Source organism: Sylvia atricapilla, chromosome 2 (genome assembly GCF_009819655.1).
Source record: "Sylvia atricapilla isolate bSylAtr1 chromosome 2, bSylAtr1.pri, whole genome shotgun sequence".
In the NCBI taxonomy this organism is placed as follows: Eukaryota; Metazoa; Chordata; class Aves; order Passeriformes; family Sylviidae; genus Sylvia; species Sylvia atricapilla.
The window spans coordinates 113,226,659-113,242,409 of record NC_089141.1 but is presented as its reverse complement, the minus strand read 5'-3'; the positions used below and the strand labels follow the sequence as shown (position 1 = coordinate 113,242,409).

General features: G+C 42.0%; 2 protein-coding genes across 2 annotated transcripts; one reads left to right on the top strand and one right to left on the bottom strand.

Annotated features, from left to right (window-relative positions):
- Positions 1–3,556: 3,556 nt before the first annotated feature.
- RIPPLY3 (ripply transcriptional repressor 3) lies at positions 3,557–6,774 on the top strand. The gene is made up of 4 exons (XM_066340195.1): positions 3,557–3,597; positions 4,462–4,528; positions 5,514–5,581; positions 6,409–6,774. Exons 2-4 carry the CDS (start codon positions 4,484–4,486, stop codon positions 6,542–6,544), a joined length of 249 nt encoding a protein of 82 aa, XP_066196292.1. The 5' UTR covers positions 3,557–3,597; positions 4,462–4,483; the 3' UTR covers positions 6,545–6,774.
- Positions 6,775–12,324: 5,550 nt separating this feature from the next.
- On the bottom strand, positions 12,325–14,521 carry PIGP (phosphatidylinositol glycan anchor biosynthesis class P). Its single transcript, XM_066314169.1, has 4 exons — positions 14,272–14,521; positions 13,404–13,476; positions 12,827–12,945; positions 12,325–12,590 (listed from the first exon to the last, which is right to left on the bottom strand). Exons 1-4 carry the CDS (start codon positions 14,351–14,353, stop codon positions 12,460–12,462), a joined length of 405 nt encoding a protein of 134 aa, XP_066170266.1. The 5' UTR covers positions 14,354–14,521; the 3' UTR covers positions 12,325–12,459.
- Between the last annotated feature and the right edge of the window lie 1,230 nt (positions 14,522–15,751).

The following is a 15,751-nucleotide window of genomic DNA, read 5'->3' as shown; positions in this document are numbered from 1 at the left end:
CTTAATAATAATCTGCAAATATTATCTTAATATTTAGGAGAAGCCAAGTTTATAACATATATTTGTGACAATTTGCATGTGTGCTGCAAACACAAACTGCTCCTTCACAGCAGGCAGCAAGTTATCCTTTACTCCTCCAATATATCTGTGCCCAAAAGTTACCAAATATTTCCTGTGTTTTGTAGGGAAAGTGATCACAGCTCTGGGAAAGGAGGGTGTGGATCACTCTGATCCTGGCAGATGCTCAGTGTGTGAGTGAAGAGAGAAGGTAAAAAAAAAATGCAAAATGCAAGGCTAGAAGAAAGCAGCCAACACCTACATTGACAGATACCTGACAGTTGTTTCCTGAACAGGGCAGGAAGACACAACCTTTTTTTTTTAATTATTGTTCTGAACTCAAGGTCTTCTCCTGCACTTGGAAATTCTAAAATAACAGCTATTCTAAAATAACACTTTTATCCCTGAGTGGATCTCTAGCTGGCTCTGTGGATAAACAAGGAACAAATTGGCTCTGCTCTCACATTTCAAGTGAAAGGAGGAGAGGAAATGGTTTTAAGTTTTGATATCTGTGATCTTGCAATCAGATCTGGATGTGAGGACAATGGATTTATTCCTCTGTTCAGGAGAAGGTTTTTCCCTGGCAGAGTGGTCAGGCCTTGGGATGAGCTGCCCAGGGAGGTTTGGAGTCACTGTCTGTGGAGTGTTCAGGGGTCTGGAGGTGGCCCTTGGGCTGACAAGGTGGCCCTGGATCTTCCTAAAGGGCTTTTCCAGCCCTGAGGATTCTGTGATTTTCTGATTGTCCAACCTTGGCCTTGAACACCTCCAGTGATGGGACATAATACTTCCACAACTCATGGCACAAACAGATTCACACCTTCCGTTGTAAGGCCAAATATTTTAAGGAATTCTTCATCTCAAGCTTCAGAAACCCCAATCTTGAGCTGCTGCATGTCCTGCCCTACACAGAGAGGGACAAATCTGCAGTGCTGCTCACCCAGCACCTCACCCTGCTCCTTTGTGTGCCTTTATCTCCTGCAGGAAGTCCAAACACTCGCCTGGGCACATCAAAAGAAAGAAAACAAGCTCCAAAGCAAGCTGTGAGCTCTGGAATTCACTTTCTCCGGGTTAGTTCAACAGCACTGTGCACTGCTGAGCCCCGAGGCTGCACAGAGCCTGGCTGTTTGTGTGACCTTCCCACAGGCAGGAACGTGCTCTGCTCCAAATCCTGTGCTGGATGCAGGATTTCAAACCCACTCAGCTCCACAATCAGCTTTTTTTTTTTTTTTTTGTTATTATTTTTGAGGTGAGAAAACTGGATCAAAGCCTCACCATGCAAGGGAACCTAAAGCAGAATCAGGCTCTGCTCCTGCCTGTGCTGGCACAGAATTAATGCAGAGCCCTAAAACTCCTGGAGGTTTTCTAGTTTCTTTTATAGTGTAACTTTGACCTAATCATCACAAGCTTTGACTGAGAAGTTCAGACTTCTAGACTGGGGAAAACATTCTGTTGTTGTTATTTTTATTATTAAACCAAGGCCTTGCATGCACCAGGGAATTTACTAAAGTAAGTTTTCTGAAATAAAATAATCACATCAATCAGCTCCTCTTCACAGGAGGGTGGAAGGAAGCCTTGGAACAAAGAGGGAGTGATATCAGCTCAAACCTCGCAGCTCTGCTGTGTAACCTTGCAGGAGCTGAGCTTCTCTTTTGGACTTTCAAGGAATATTTTAAGCCTGGCCTTGCTGTGCTTTGTCACCAGCTGGTTCCTCCTCCTTCTGCTCCTTAAAAGCTTTTCCCTGGATTTCTCTGGGAGGAGCTTTGCTTGCTGTCAGTGTCTGTGGGGTTCTTGGTTAATATCAGATATTATTCAAAATTAGAAATGCTGTAGTGGTGTCCAGCTTCCCCAAATATACCAATTTATGTTGAGTATATTCTTTATTCTTGCAAATGCACAATTGCCCTCATGAGAAAAGGGCATAAACCCCATTTGTCACAAAGATAAAAACCTCTTTTAATTAACACAAAATGATTAGCACAGGGCTCATCTTTCTGTAGAAGTTGAACCTGTCAAAGTTATTCCCAGGTAATGTCAGAGATCTGAACAATTCCCCTGACTTCTTGGAAAACTTTTCTGATTCTGTGTTCTTCACCAAATACCAAAATTAAGCTCCTCAGATTAAAATTAAGTGTACTGCCAAAAGGAACCTGACTTTAGTTAATGATTTCCACAAAAATGCCAATTAAAGTTGTATGGTTGGATTGATTAGTAGTAAAAGGTAATATTCACTTTTTTTCCTACATGTGACTAGATTTAATTACATTGCAGCCTCATCACCAAAGTTGTATTTTCAATGATTTTGCAATAAATTTGGTTTGCATCAAATTTAATCAATTACTAATAAATTTAAAATATACTATAATTAAATATTAAATATAATGAAACCAATCAATTTTGTTTGACTTGCAGGGCTTTGTAAAGAGATTTAACTGAGAATTAAATAATTAGATTTAATTGAGAGTAACTTTGCATCTTCTGGAGTGTTACATTTCAGCAGTTCAGGCTCTAGTCCTGCACTAATACCCATGTTGGCAGAGGAATAAATCGATTTTCCTCACATCCAGATCTGATTGCAAGATCACAGACATCAAATCTTCACTACAAACTTCCCTTTCAACTCTCAAGTTAAACCAGGACTAAAGAAAACTGAGCTGCTGAAATGAAATATGTGGAGGTCAGACTGTAATTTAGCAAGGCATTTAATTACACTTCAGGTCACTTAAGAAGTTTGCCATTTTTCCTTAGGACCTGTGTTGTTACTTAACAAATACTTTGGATTTTTAGTATTTTTCACCATGTTCTTTGTTCTATGAATTGCACTGATTATGGTACAGAAATGTTCAAAGGGATTGAGACTCTGCATGTAATTTTTATTTGTAACAGAGCACTATTTCTTTATTTACAACTTCACAGATACCACAAGGTATTTAAACATGGGAGGGAGTAGGTTTAGACTGAAGGTGCCCAATTCACACTAAATAATCTGGTCAGGAAATGAAATTATTTCTCCTTCTCTGGGAAGAAAGTTCCCATTTGAACTTAGACTTTTTTTTTAGGACAGGCTGTGGATGAGTTTTCCCAAAAGTGCATTTACACAGTGCATCTCATAAAGAGCAAACCCTGATCCTGCACTAACCCCATGTGGGAATTCTGCAAATTCACTTTCGGCGAAACAGCTCCAGAAAGAGAAATCGGATAAATATGTGTAAATTGTGTCAATACAAATACATCCCGTGGGATTTGCTAACCAAACTTAACCAAACCCCTCTGATTGCTGTCCCTGGAGCAGCCTCCGAGCTGAGACCTGTCCCACCTTTGACCTCCTCGGTGAACTCCTCCACCTTTGTGCTCTCTGTCCTCCAGGACATCTCCTGCTGTGCCCGTGTTTGTTTGCGGTGAGTCCCTTTGGCAGGAGGGGCTCAGAGCCTCTCCTGCCTTTTAGAGCATCCCAAACTCCATGGAGGGAAGAGCCGGGAGGCGCTGCCGGGATTCCCGGGATTCCCAGCAGCTCCCGGCCCGGCCGAGGCAGCACCTGGGCAGGTAAGGCAGCAACGGGGGAGACATTTCCAGCTTGGGAACCTCCAACTGGGAGTACGGAATTATTCCATCGACCAGAAACCCAAAAACGTTCTTCAACCTCGGGAGTAAAGGGCGAAATGCTGGAAGTGTTTTACTGAAAGTAAAATTGCCGAAAGTGTTCCCTCGTTATTTTATTTCTTGTGCTGAAAGTTCCTCCTTTTAAGTCGGGATTTCAGAACTGAAATGAAGGTTGTGATAACCTCCTCTTTCTCCTTCTCCTTCTCCTTCTCCTTCTCCTTCTTCTTTTTATGTTTATTTGAAAGCCCTTTTCCATTTCTCCAGCTGGATCACAGCACCAGAAATGGAAAATCCTGGTGGGAAGAGCATCCAGAGTTGTGGTGACCCCACAAAAAAAACCCAAAAAAGGCAGGCACAGCAGCCAGCACTCCCTCTGCTCCCTTGAGTTAATGGGATCAGATTGTTTTCCTTGGATTAATACAGGAGTTGCTGCCTCAAAAAATAACCAGGAACTCAGTAAAGCGCAGAGAATCTGTCAGAGAGGCAGGGAGAGGTGGTTTGGGGGTTTCTTGCAGAAATAAAAAAATATTTCAGGGTTGTTAAAACCATCTGAAGTTCACTTGGAGCTGTGAGATCCTAAAGGGAAAGGAGCCTCTGGTGAAAAATGGGTCAGAGGGTGGCTGGGCTGTGGGGAGAACCCAAATATTGCCATAAAAATCTGATTTATCAAATGAAAGCACTCTCAGGGATGCACAGGGTGGGATTTTGGGGGGACTGTGCGGGGCCAGGAGTTGGATTCCATGATCCTGGTGCTGCCTCTCAACTGAGGATATTCCATGATTCCATTTTATCCTGATTTTCCAGCAGCTTGGCTTTGTGGAGGCCCTGGATGCTCCCAGCAAGGGATGGGGAGGCCACAGAGAACCAACAAATGGTGAGAGCAAATCCTGGGGAAAAGAATCCTCGTGGAAAATCAGGGACTGAACTCAGGAAATTCCTGTGGAAAAGCAGGGATTGAACATGGGAAATTCCTGTGGAAAAGCAGGGATTGAACATGGGAAATTCCTATGGAAAAGCAGGGATTGAATTTGGGAAACCAGGCTTGGGCACTTCCTCCTTTGTTCTTTCAAGCATTTCTTTGGTGTTGGAAAACGTGGTTTAAATTAAGGTTCTGTGCCTGGTGATGATTGAGATTAACTCTGATTTTGTGTTAAATTTTTCTAAAATATCTACAAATTCTAGATATAAGAAAATTCTAAATGTAGAATTATCAGTTCTTCTTTATATCTTATGAATATATTTAAACTAGTAATTATAATGTAATAATAATGTAATAATGATTTATATTACTAACATAACATCAAGAGCTGCAGAAACAACTCCTTACCCCACACAACCCTCATTTCAAAAGCACTTTATATTTGCTTAATTATATATATTTAGAAAACAAGAATAACCTCAGTTTGAAATCTCCAGGCATAGTCTGGATGTGATATTTTGTATATAGGGGGAGTTTAAAGTGAAAATGACTTTTAAAAACATATTTTCATCTGCATGATTTTATTTATTGGGTTTTTTTGGGAGGGATGTTGCTCTAAGTAAACCACTGAGGAAAGCAACAGAAAATTGAATTTTAAAGTAACTCTTGCTGGCTTTGACATGCATTGTGATTTTTAGTTTTATTTCCTTGGGTGGGAAAGCTGAAAGAACAAAAATAGAGATTGAGGCACAATCAACAAAGGTCCTGAGGTTTTATTTTTGTGAGAGAACAGACCCACAGTGATGATGTCAAGAATTCCACTTAGAGGAAAAAGCAAAATAAAAAGCAGCATTACTGTGGAATTCTCCAGTTACCTAAAGAAAATAAGTGGAATCTTCATTTTTAATTCATTCTAATTAATAAATGTGTGTCTTTCCAGCCAGAATTGGATGGTCAAGTAATAAATTGGAGATCAAAAGGAGCCCTGGGATTCCAGCATCCAGTGAGGTGAGTTCAATCCTGTCACCTGAGAGAGGAAAAGGGACCAAAAAAATAAAAAATTAAACTCCTTCCTTCTCAGGAGAAGGAAAAATCCCAATTTTAATACCTTAATTACTCACCAAATTTTAGTAATTTAATTACTCACCAAACTGAACAGATTTTTATCCCTCAGCAAAGCTGCCCAGGCTGAGCAGAGCCTGAAAAAGATGAAAATCAGGAAAAAGTGATTTTAAAACCTCTTTTTTTTTTTGCTTCACCTAATTTATATTTACATTTATTGCTCACTAAGACAAAATAATTAATGGGAACAGCTGCAAATGGAGTGGGATTGGTACAAGTTTGAGGTTGCTTTAATTTGCTCTTGATTAAAAGTTGAACTCCAGGTAAAGCTTTCTAAACTTGGAGGACTGATAAGGGATTTCACCAACGTTTGGATTCTTTAATTAGGAAGCTCCTAATTGGGATTTTCCTTTAGGGGAGGAAAAATCAATGGAATATCCATCTTCTTCACAGGCATTTGTTATAAAAGCTGTGGCAGCTGAAATTCTGTGGGACCTTAATTGCTGCCAAAAGTGAAACCAAGAGGGGCCATGGATGACTTTAATATAAAACAATGTGGATTTTGAACTAAATAAATCAATCAATCAGTCCACACCTCCTCCTCCTCCAGCTGGAGACACAAAATCCACTAAAATCAACCTTTGTACCTCAAGCCACCAACCCCAATCTAACCCTGGTATCCTAATCCTAAAATTAACCAATTAAAAAATAAGTTTTAAGTGTTGCACTGTTGAACTTTTTCCTCTTAAAGTGTGTTTTCTTCTTCTTCTCAGGCTTTATTTGCCCAAATCCAAATCCCAGAAGTTTCTTGCTAACATTGGAGAGAAAGTTCTGGCCAGTTTTCCTGTACAAGCCACAATTCACTTCTACAATGATGATGCTGAGTCTGAGGAAGAGGAGGAAGAATGATCCCTGAGAGACTCAGAATGCACATTAAAGAGTGAAGAATTTAAAAAAAGAACTGTCAGGAATGGATGGACAAACACCTGACCAAACACAGAAATACAGCAGAGCTCAACAAGAAACTGTTGATAATTTTCTTTCCAAGGAGAACGAGTTAAAAGCACTGGAAAATGGCAGGAAATCCTTTTGTGCTTTTATTTAGAGACTTGCCAATAAAACCCTGAAGCTGACTCAAAGATTTAAATCAGGTTGGTTTCAGTAACACAGCTACAGAACATTGAGAGCATTGGCCTGGGTCATTATTTTAAACACTTGGCAGTCCTGAGGAAGAATTGCATTGAATATGAGGCTGAATAATGTAATGTGCAGCCCCAAAATAACCCAAAGGCTTGCAAACACATTGAAATTAGGCAAGGAATTATTGCAAGTGTTGCTTATTGGCTCCATGGGATATATTTATTATTTTGCTAAAAATGCTGAATGCCCAGCTGGCATTCTTCCATTTCCAGTCCAACCCACAGGTTCTAAAAAACATTTGTAATATTTTCTGGGGTTCTGCCATTCTCTTGTTATCAGATTCTTTTTCCCCCCTGTAATCTTTTGCCAGCCAGAAAAAAAAAAAAAAAAAAAAAAAAAAAAAAAAGTCAGCCTTGATTAAACACCAGAATTTAATTTAATGCCCCATTAAAATTTGCATCATGTGGCACCTGTTTGTCTTCCCCACAACCTTTTTTTATTCTCAGAGAGTTTCTCAGCCCTTACCTTGCTACCAGCACCTTTAAATACCTCAAGGATTAACTATTTGCCCCCACTACATTTAATTTTTCTTATCTTTCTTGTGCCTTAACTCCAACCCAAACTGCCACGGTTTCCCCAGAGACAAAGCAAATGCAGAAATGCAGATTTTTGACCTTTCCTGCACCTCTGGTGGGTGTGAGATAATGTCAGGAAGTTTTCAGAAGCCCTTCAGTTGTGTGGCAGCTCCTCCTCTCAGTCATCTACTGGCAAACAAAAGGAGTGGCACACACCTGAAGGCTGCAAAAATTCAGATTCCAAATGAATTAATCTATTAGAACGAAGGATTTTTTTTTAAATTAGTATTATCTCCACTTGCAAACTCTAAAGAGGATCATTAATTAAATTTCCTCCAGGAGGCATCATGTAAGGAACGACAAGAATGAGTTGTTAAATTGAAACCCCAGAGTGACAAAGGAAAATTTCAGCTTTTGGATTCATTTCCACACATTTCCCTCTTCCAAACACAGGGCACTAAAACGCAGCTAATTGAAGGTATTTCACAAGATACCCTAAAATAATTTATTGAGTCTGCAGCAAAAGCAAACAGAAAAGCATCCAGGATGATTTCACTGCTCTGTGATGACCCATTACACACACACACACAAAAAAAAAATGCACTGAGCTCGTTAATAATTAAGAGAAGCCCCAAAGTGAGCAGGAGCAACATCTCTGTGATTCAGCTGCAGGCAACTTTCAGTTCCCACTTCTGCTTTTTTACCTCAGAGTCAGAGTGACCTCGGGACCATCCATCATTTAGAGGAAAAAGATAACAAAGCCCTCCCCCAAAAAGGAGTTCCTGGTGAGTTGAGCACTTCAAAGGCAAGGCTGGGAGCACATGGGGAATTCTTGGCTCAGGTCTCTGTGCCACAAAAGCTTTTTCCCTTGGGGATTCAACAGCTGGAACACTGCCAGTAAATGCTGCTTTCGTTTTCCAGTCCCTAAAATGATGGCAAAAAGCAAAAAAGCAACTTCTTGTTGCCGGGGATAGGGATGGCCCCACAAAACCTCTGCAGATTCCTTCTGCATGAAAAATCATAATTTAAGTTCATTTTCATACAACAGCCTCGAATTCTGCTTCCAGGAGCTTTTAAGACAAGCTCTGAAGGATACAAATATCCAAGGGAAGCATATCCTTGCAGGTCACAGAAATGTGTTTTTTCTGAATATGATGCAGGATTAATCTGGATTAAGAGAAAAAGAACTACCCCAGGATTTTTTTCCCCCCCTAAATTTCATTTATACAGGGAGGACGACAACAGCAGCAGAACTGAGCAAAGGCAATATTCCCAACAGCAGCTTTTTGAGCTCCAGAGACAAAATCCACCGAATTCACTGAAACATTTCCTATTTAATGTTATTTATTCTACACTGGCTTCATTTATGAGCTGTTTTTCATCCAGAGCACAGCATCTCAACAAAACTGACTTTGGCAACTCCTCTGCAAGGGAACTGGCAGAACAAAACCGAATCCTTCCAAAACTTTCTCCTCAGAAAACAGTTCAGTTCCTGGACAGAGAGATACAAAACCCCCCATTCATCCCAGCTGGGTGAAAGCTGACTGGAAATTCAACAGCACTCAGCAAGCAGCACTCTGAATGAAACATTTCAGCAACTCAAGAGCCCACAAGAAAGGTGAACAAAATCTATTTGCACGAGATCAGTCAAATACTTTGTGATTTTTGTGGAATTTTATTATTTCCACCCACAAATGAAATTGAAGTTCACAGAGACTTGCTGCATTTTTAATGTTTATAGACCTCCTATACACATAGGTGTGTCCCAGGAGGAACATTTAATATTAACATTGCAGCTTTTTATTTTAGATCAGAGGGCCTTGGGCTGTCCTTGCTCCTGTTCTCCCCCTGCCTGAGCACGGTGAGGGTGGGAGATCCAGTGGAGCTGACAGAATTCCTTATTCTCCAGATAATTTGGGGATGGACAATGCTTTAGGGAACAGCAAGAGTTCATCTGCTTAACTCAAAGGAAATCATGGGATGGTTTGGGTTGGGAGGGACCTTAAGGATCATCCAGAGGGCAGGGACTGTCCCACTGTCCCAGGCTGCTCCAAGCCCAGTGTCCAACCTGGCCTTGGGCACTGCCAGGGATCCAGGGGCAGCCACAGCAAATCTGGGAATTGCATCCCAGCACATCCCCACCCTGCCAGGGAACAATTCCTGCGCAAGCTCCCATCAAATCCTACTTTGAAGCCATTCCCTGTGTCCTGTCCCTGCAGCCCTTGGGAATTGTCTCTCTCCAGGTTTCCTGGGGCTCCTTCAGGCCCTGCAAGGCCACCCTGAGCTCAGCCCAAAGCTTCTCCTGTCCAGGCTGAACAATCCCAGCTGTGGCAGCCTTTCCTCCCAGCATCCAACCAGTCCTTGATTTTCTCCTCCTCCCCTCTCCTGCCAAGATGGAAAGAAGAGAGAGACACAAATTTGGCTCCTTTGGCACAGCCCCATTCCATTGGGGCACCTCAGTGTTCTTTTATGGGGACACAATTCCCCCCACACTTTTCCTTTCCTGTCCCACCTAAGGGAATCCTGCCCCACCAGATGATCTTCACAGCAAAGACGTGTAAAATATCAAACCCCAACAGGATAAAAGCTGCAGGAGAAGCTAAAAAGCTGCAGTTAAACCCAAAACTGAAATTCCATCCCTGCCTTTATTCCAGCAGGGACAATGCAGAACTCTCCCAGTTTTGCCACCAGCAAGGCAGAAAGGTGACAGTGAGGGCAAATTTAAAGTTTTTTTGCCTTTTATTTACTCAGTTTCCCCTCAGTCTCTGAGAAGAATGGACACCTGATATCCAGGGATGTTTTGTAAAGAGAGGCACCACCGTTCAATCATGTGGGGGATTGTTTTTTTCCTCAATACCCAAGGCAAAATTTATATAAATCTACATTAAAACCCCTCCTCTCCTCTTTGTAGAATTGTGCATCTTCTCAACCACAATCACAGGCAACACCTGTTGGACCCCCAATTCCCCAAAAATCCGTATTTTAACTCCCAAACCCCACGTCACCTGCTTTTATTTTGCTCCCAGAGGCAATTTCTGAAGTGTCAAACATGCCCCAGTTGAAGAAAAGGTCACCACGGTGTCTTTAAAGCAGCAGTGACAGAAAAGCAAAGATTGGAGTTTCATCCCTGCAAATTTTCCTTGAACAAACAGCCCCCCCTTGGCCTCCTCTTGCTTCTCCCATCACTGTGGGGTCAGCAGAGAAATGAAATTAATCACTGGCTCCAGTCTTTGCCCAAGGTTTACATCCTTTAATTTGTGTTTTCTCAGGGCATTTTCCAGTGGCTTCCCGTGATCCTGAAGGGATTTGGGCATCCTTAAGGAGGCACTGAATTAATCCTCCCATCAAATGATCCCAAACGTGGCCTTCAACTCGTTGTCACATCAGGATTCCAAATTAAATTGCCAAAAAGGGGGTGAAAATACAATTATAGTCGATACTTCAATGTCTGGAATGTGATTAGAGGAGTGACAAGAGAGTAAACACATCTTTGTGTCTGCTGCTCATAAAATCGAGATTTAATGGAAGTTAAATCATTAATGAAAATTAAAATTGAATAAAAGGATGGGATCGTGAAACAACAGCAAACTAAACCCCAGAACTTCATTGATAACTTAAAATTACCACACAAATCACTGCTGTTCTCATTGAGACATAAATTCATGTTTATACCTTGCCCCCATATGCCAATACACCTAAAATCCAGTATTTCAAAGTGAAATGTTGAAAACAATTTTTCCTTCATTTAGGAGAAAAATTAAATTTTTGAATTGATTTTTTTTTTAAAAAATCCTACCTGGAATACTGAACGTGGAGATTTTTCCTTCAGGTTCAGGCAGAAAACCCAACCAACTACAGAGTTATAGTTATTAAAATAGAAAAAAATTAAAATATTTATTAAAATATATTTATTATAGCAATACTTATTAATATATATAATAATGTTAATTTTATGTAATATATTATCTATGTATAAATATTATATATATATATATTAACAACATGATTGTTACCAAGTCTTAAAACTTTCCAGAGCACCCAATGATAATTTTAACGTATTTCTAAAGAATTTGCATCAAATTTTTCACACAAACTCCCCAAATTTTTTTACCTTTTAATGAAATATTAACATTTTTAACTAAATTCTCTACTGAAGTTGGTTACAGGCTTCATAAATAATGAGGTTCTATTCATTGGGATTTATATTAGACCTAAATAACATCGAGTCCTGGAGGTTACTGAATTTGTGACACTTGGGAGAAAGGAAATACACACAAAAAAAAGTAAAATTCAGTGTTTAAAAAAGATCTGAACCATTTAATCTTGGGTTTTACCAGCATGGACCTGTCAGTTCCTGCATTTTCAGCTCTTTCCTTGAATTTTGTTTAAGTATTCTGAAAAATAAATTTAAAACAGTAATTTCAAGGCTCGTTTCAGCAAATCTTCACCTTTATTATTTTTGGTCATTCAGTAAATCTGATAATTTTGAGGGGTGGGGGATCAACAGATTTGGCTGAATAAAGACTTTTGTGAAGGAAAATGGAGCATTAAACACTTTAACCCAGGAGAAATCACCCAGAACCACAGGAAAACAGTGAACATGGAAAAATCAGCCACATTTTATTAATATTTACAAAGATAAATAATATATTTACAATGCTAACACTTCTAGTTGAGAATTAAAAAAGATCCTCAAGTGTTTGACTTGGCAAACCACATTTTCTCTCCCTAAATTCAAAGAGAAATAGAATTAAACTCTGTGTAAAAGCTGCTTTTTTTTTTTTTCCCCTCTCTCAGAGGGGAATTCCAAGCAGAAAGCTGCGAGTACACAGATCACTTTTAAATCCACCTTTTTTAATTTTTAAAAGAATAACCAGATAAATTATTGGGGCAAAAATTCCCAAGAACAATGCAGGTTATTAAGGTTAATAATAATAATAATAATAATAATAATAATAATAATAATAATAATAATAATTTCATATAAATTTAATTAGAAATTCAGGGAGGAAAGCAAGCTGAAGGAGTTTTTATTTTCAGTTTGGAGAGGTTTTAACTGTCCCTCTGCCAGTTTTATTAATCTTTTGTTCACAGAGATTTTAATACCAACTATCTGCTGTTGCAGAGCCCTTTTTCAGGGAGGAAGAACATCCTGTTGACTTCACTGATGGGAATATCCCTCAGTGCTGGGATTGCCTCCTCCTGGAATTTCTTCTGCTGCTGCTTTTTTGCAAAGTTATCTGCAAAAGATAAGGAGAACATTTCATGGCTTGCATGATCCTGCTTTTCCAAGGATATTGTCTAATTAGATAATTAAACACCACACAAATTCAGCTGCTTTAAAGGATGCTGAAAACCACATCAGGACTTCCAAGAAGTCAAATATTTAAAGGCTTAAAATGTGGGTTTTATTCCTGACAGATTTCCAGAATTCTCAGTGAAGGATGAGACTTTTAAAAGAGCACTTTTAAATTACCTGTGATGGTGTCAGTGGAGTTGAGTGGAGCTGTGCTCATCATGTTAATCCCAAAAAGCAAAATATAACCAATTCCCACAGTCACCAGGAGATAAACTGGCAGAGCAACTGCCCAGTACCTGAGAAAAAAAAAAAAGAGTTTAAAATGTTACATTTAGGAACAAATGCTTAATAATAAATCACTTTTAACATTGGTGTGTTGTATCCGTGATGAATTTCTGCCAGAGGAAAAGAAACAGGATTCTGGATCCTGACTCCACTGGAGCTACTGATAAACCATCAGATAAATTCCTTAAAAAAGGTGTTTATTTTTAATTATGATCTGAAGTTTACTGTGTTTCCACCAGCAAACTTCCTGAAGGCAAAAAAGCCAAATTTATCCCCAAACATCCCAATATTATTTATTTCATGGCACAAGGAAATATTTTCACCATAAAAAAAATGCTTCAGGAACATTTCAGCCCTTTCATCATCAGGGAAAAATGGGTTTAATGCAAGACCATCATTTAAAAGGGAAAAAAAAGTTTTTTTGTTTGAAAATAAATAAGATTTAAAGAGTTTAATTGGCTGAACTTACTTTTGAGGCCAGTATGTGAGTCCCAGGGAGAAGAGCCAAGCCTCAGGAATGTAAGCCCAGATAAGGTACAGAACTGCACAACGAAATTAAAAACTCACAATAAGGCTGATGGTTTAGCAGATTTACTAAATTTTGCTTTTATTTCAACCAAAATATCGCTCCCAAAAAAGAATTTGCCTCTCAGACACAAACCCTGCCCAGTACCTGCTAACAGAGGATCAGTTTTATATCTGCTTTCACATTTAATTTTTGATTTCTGACACACAAGGATTTATTCCAAGTTAAAGTGCAGAACAATAAAGAAGAAAAACAACAAAACCACCCCCAAACACCTCAATAAAAAGAAAGCAAAGGAACCTGAACAGAGATAAGATTAAAGCAGAAAAATGATCTCACAGTGGTCATTTAATGGGAAGGAAAAACAGGTAAAATTGCAGTGTTTGGATGGAACTGGAATGAAAAATGATTGAAAATCCTTCTTGAATCTTCCTGGGAGAGGAGCTGAACCCAACTCACCCAAAGGCCCACAAGAGGATCCTGTACTAAAACATATTTACCTTTTCTTGTGTTTTAAAAAGTGTTTCCTACCCTCTCAAACCTTGGTCCTGAGCTGGATCCTCGGTAAAATATAAAATTCCTCACACCAGCAGAGAAAAGCTGAGAGAACCCCAAATACTTTCCACCGCTGTCGACCAGATTGCCTTCATTTATTTTTTTCTTCAGTATTTTGGTGGGGAAGGTAACACCACAACCACCTCCGGTGCTTAGTGAACGCGAAAACGTGCGTGATTCGAGTTTTACACCTGATTAAAATATGAAGGCAGCCAAACACCGCTGGGGGCCCCGGCTTCAGCCTCGGAATACTCACTGAAGCCGAACCACGAGCCCAGGAAAAGCGCAAACCCGTAGATGGCCCTTTCCGGCAGCGGGGCCGGAGAGTTCTCCACCATGCCGGCCTTTTCCCTGGAGAAGGGGACGGGAGGAGATCACACAATTCCCGGGGAGCTCCTCAGGGGAGGACCCGCGGCTGAGGGGGCCGCATCCCTCTCTCTGTCCCCTCGCCAGAAACTTCCTCTCAACACCGTGCCGGGCTGTGTCCCTGCGCTCTGCAGAGCCGGGGGCCGCAGGAGGAGGAGGAGGAGGAGGAGGAGGAGGAGGAGGAGGAGGAAGGCCAAGGGGCCGAAGGCGCTCCCTCCCCCCGCTCCCTCACCCGCCTCCGCCCGCCCGCATCCGGCCGCGCTTCGCGCGTGCGCAGGCGCCCGGCCCGCGGATTGGCCACGGCCCGTGACGTCAGAGGGCGGCCGGCCAATGGGCGGCGTGTCCGGTGGGCGGGGCGCGCTTGGGGCGGCGGGAGCGGAGCGGCGGGAGCGGAGCGGTGAGAGCGCGGCGGTGAGAGCGCGGCGGGTGAGGGATGGAGGTTGGGATGGGTACAAGGAATGAGGGATGGAGGGCGGAAGGGAAAGAGCGGTGACTGCTCGGCCGCCTTCTCCCGCGTCTCTCCCAGCCCGCTCGCTGCAAGGTTTGTGTCCGGCAGCGTGACGCTCCGCCCCGGCCCGCCTGAGGCGGAGCTCGGTGCCCTGAACCCCTGCGGGCTCTGGGAGCAGCGGCACGGACACGACCGTGCCTTCGGCATCACACACGCGAGCGGCCGGCCCTCAGGTTTCCAGGGGCGGATGGCGCCGGGCGGGGGAGCCCGGGAGCTGCTGGGACGGGGCGGGGTGTCCGGCGTCCGGAGGCGTGCCCCCATCCCGGGGATATCCCGTGCTCCGTGACCCGGCCGGGAGGAAGCCCCTCAGGTGCCTGTCAGGGCTGAGGCATCGCCCCGGGCTCCTGTCGGGGTGGAGAAGGGAGTTTAGTCCCCTGTGGCAGGATTTTAGTCGGGGTTAGGACGGCTCTTCTCGGTTCTCTTTTGACAAAAGCGCAGCTTTCGCAGAACCCGGGCGCAGTGATGTTTAGCCGTGTGATCATTTGAGGTGTTGCACAACTCCTGTTATTTGCCTTTTTTTTATCTTGCCCCCTCAGTGCGTGTTTCTCATCTTCTCTCTTCTCTCAGGAGGAGGTGCCATGGCTGATTCTCTGTCCAAATCCAACTTTGTAACCCTGGCTCTTTGTGGAGCTGACTCATTCTACTTTGGGAAGGTGAGTGGGGCTTGGAACTAGAGGGGGAAACTTGCAGGATGTTCCAAGAGGTGTTTTTAACTGGATCTGGGAATAGGTTCCCAGAGAAGCCCCTGGATCCAAAGCCAGGTTGGACACTGGGGCTTGGAGCACCTGGGACAGTGGGAGGTGATATTTAAGGTGATGGGATGATATTTAAGGTCCCTTTCCAACCCAAATCATTCTGGGAT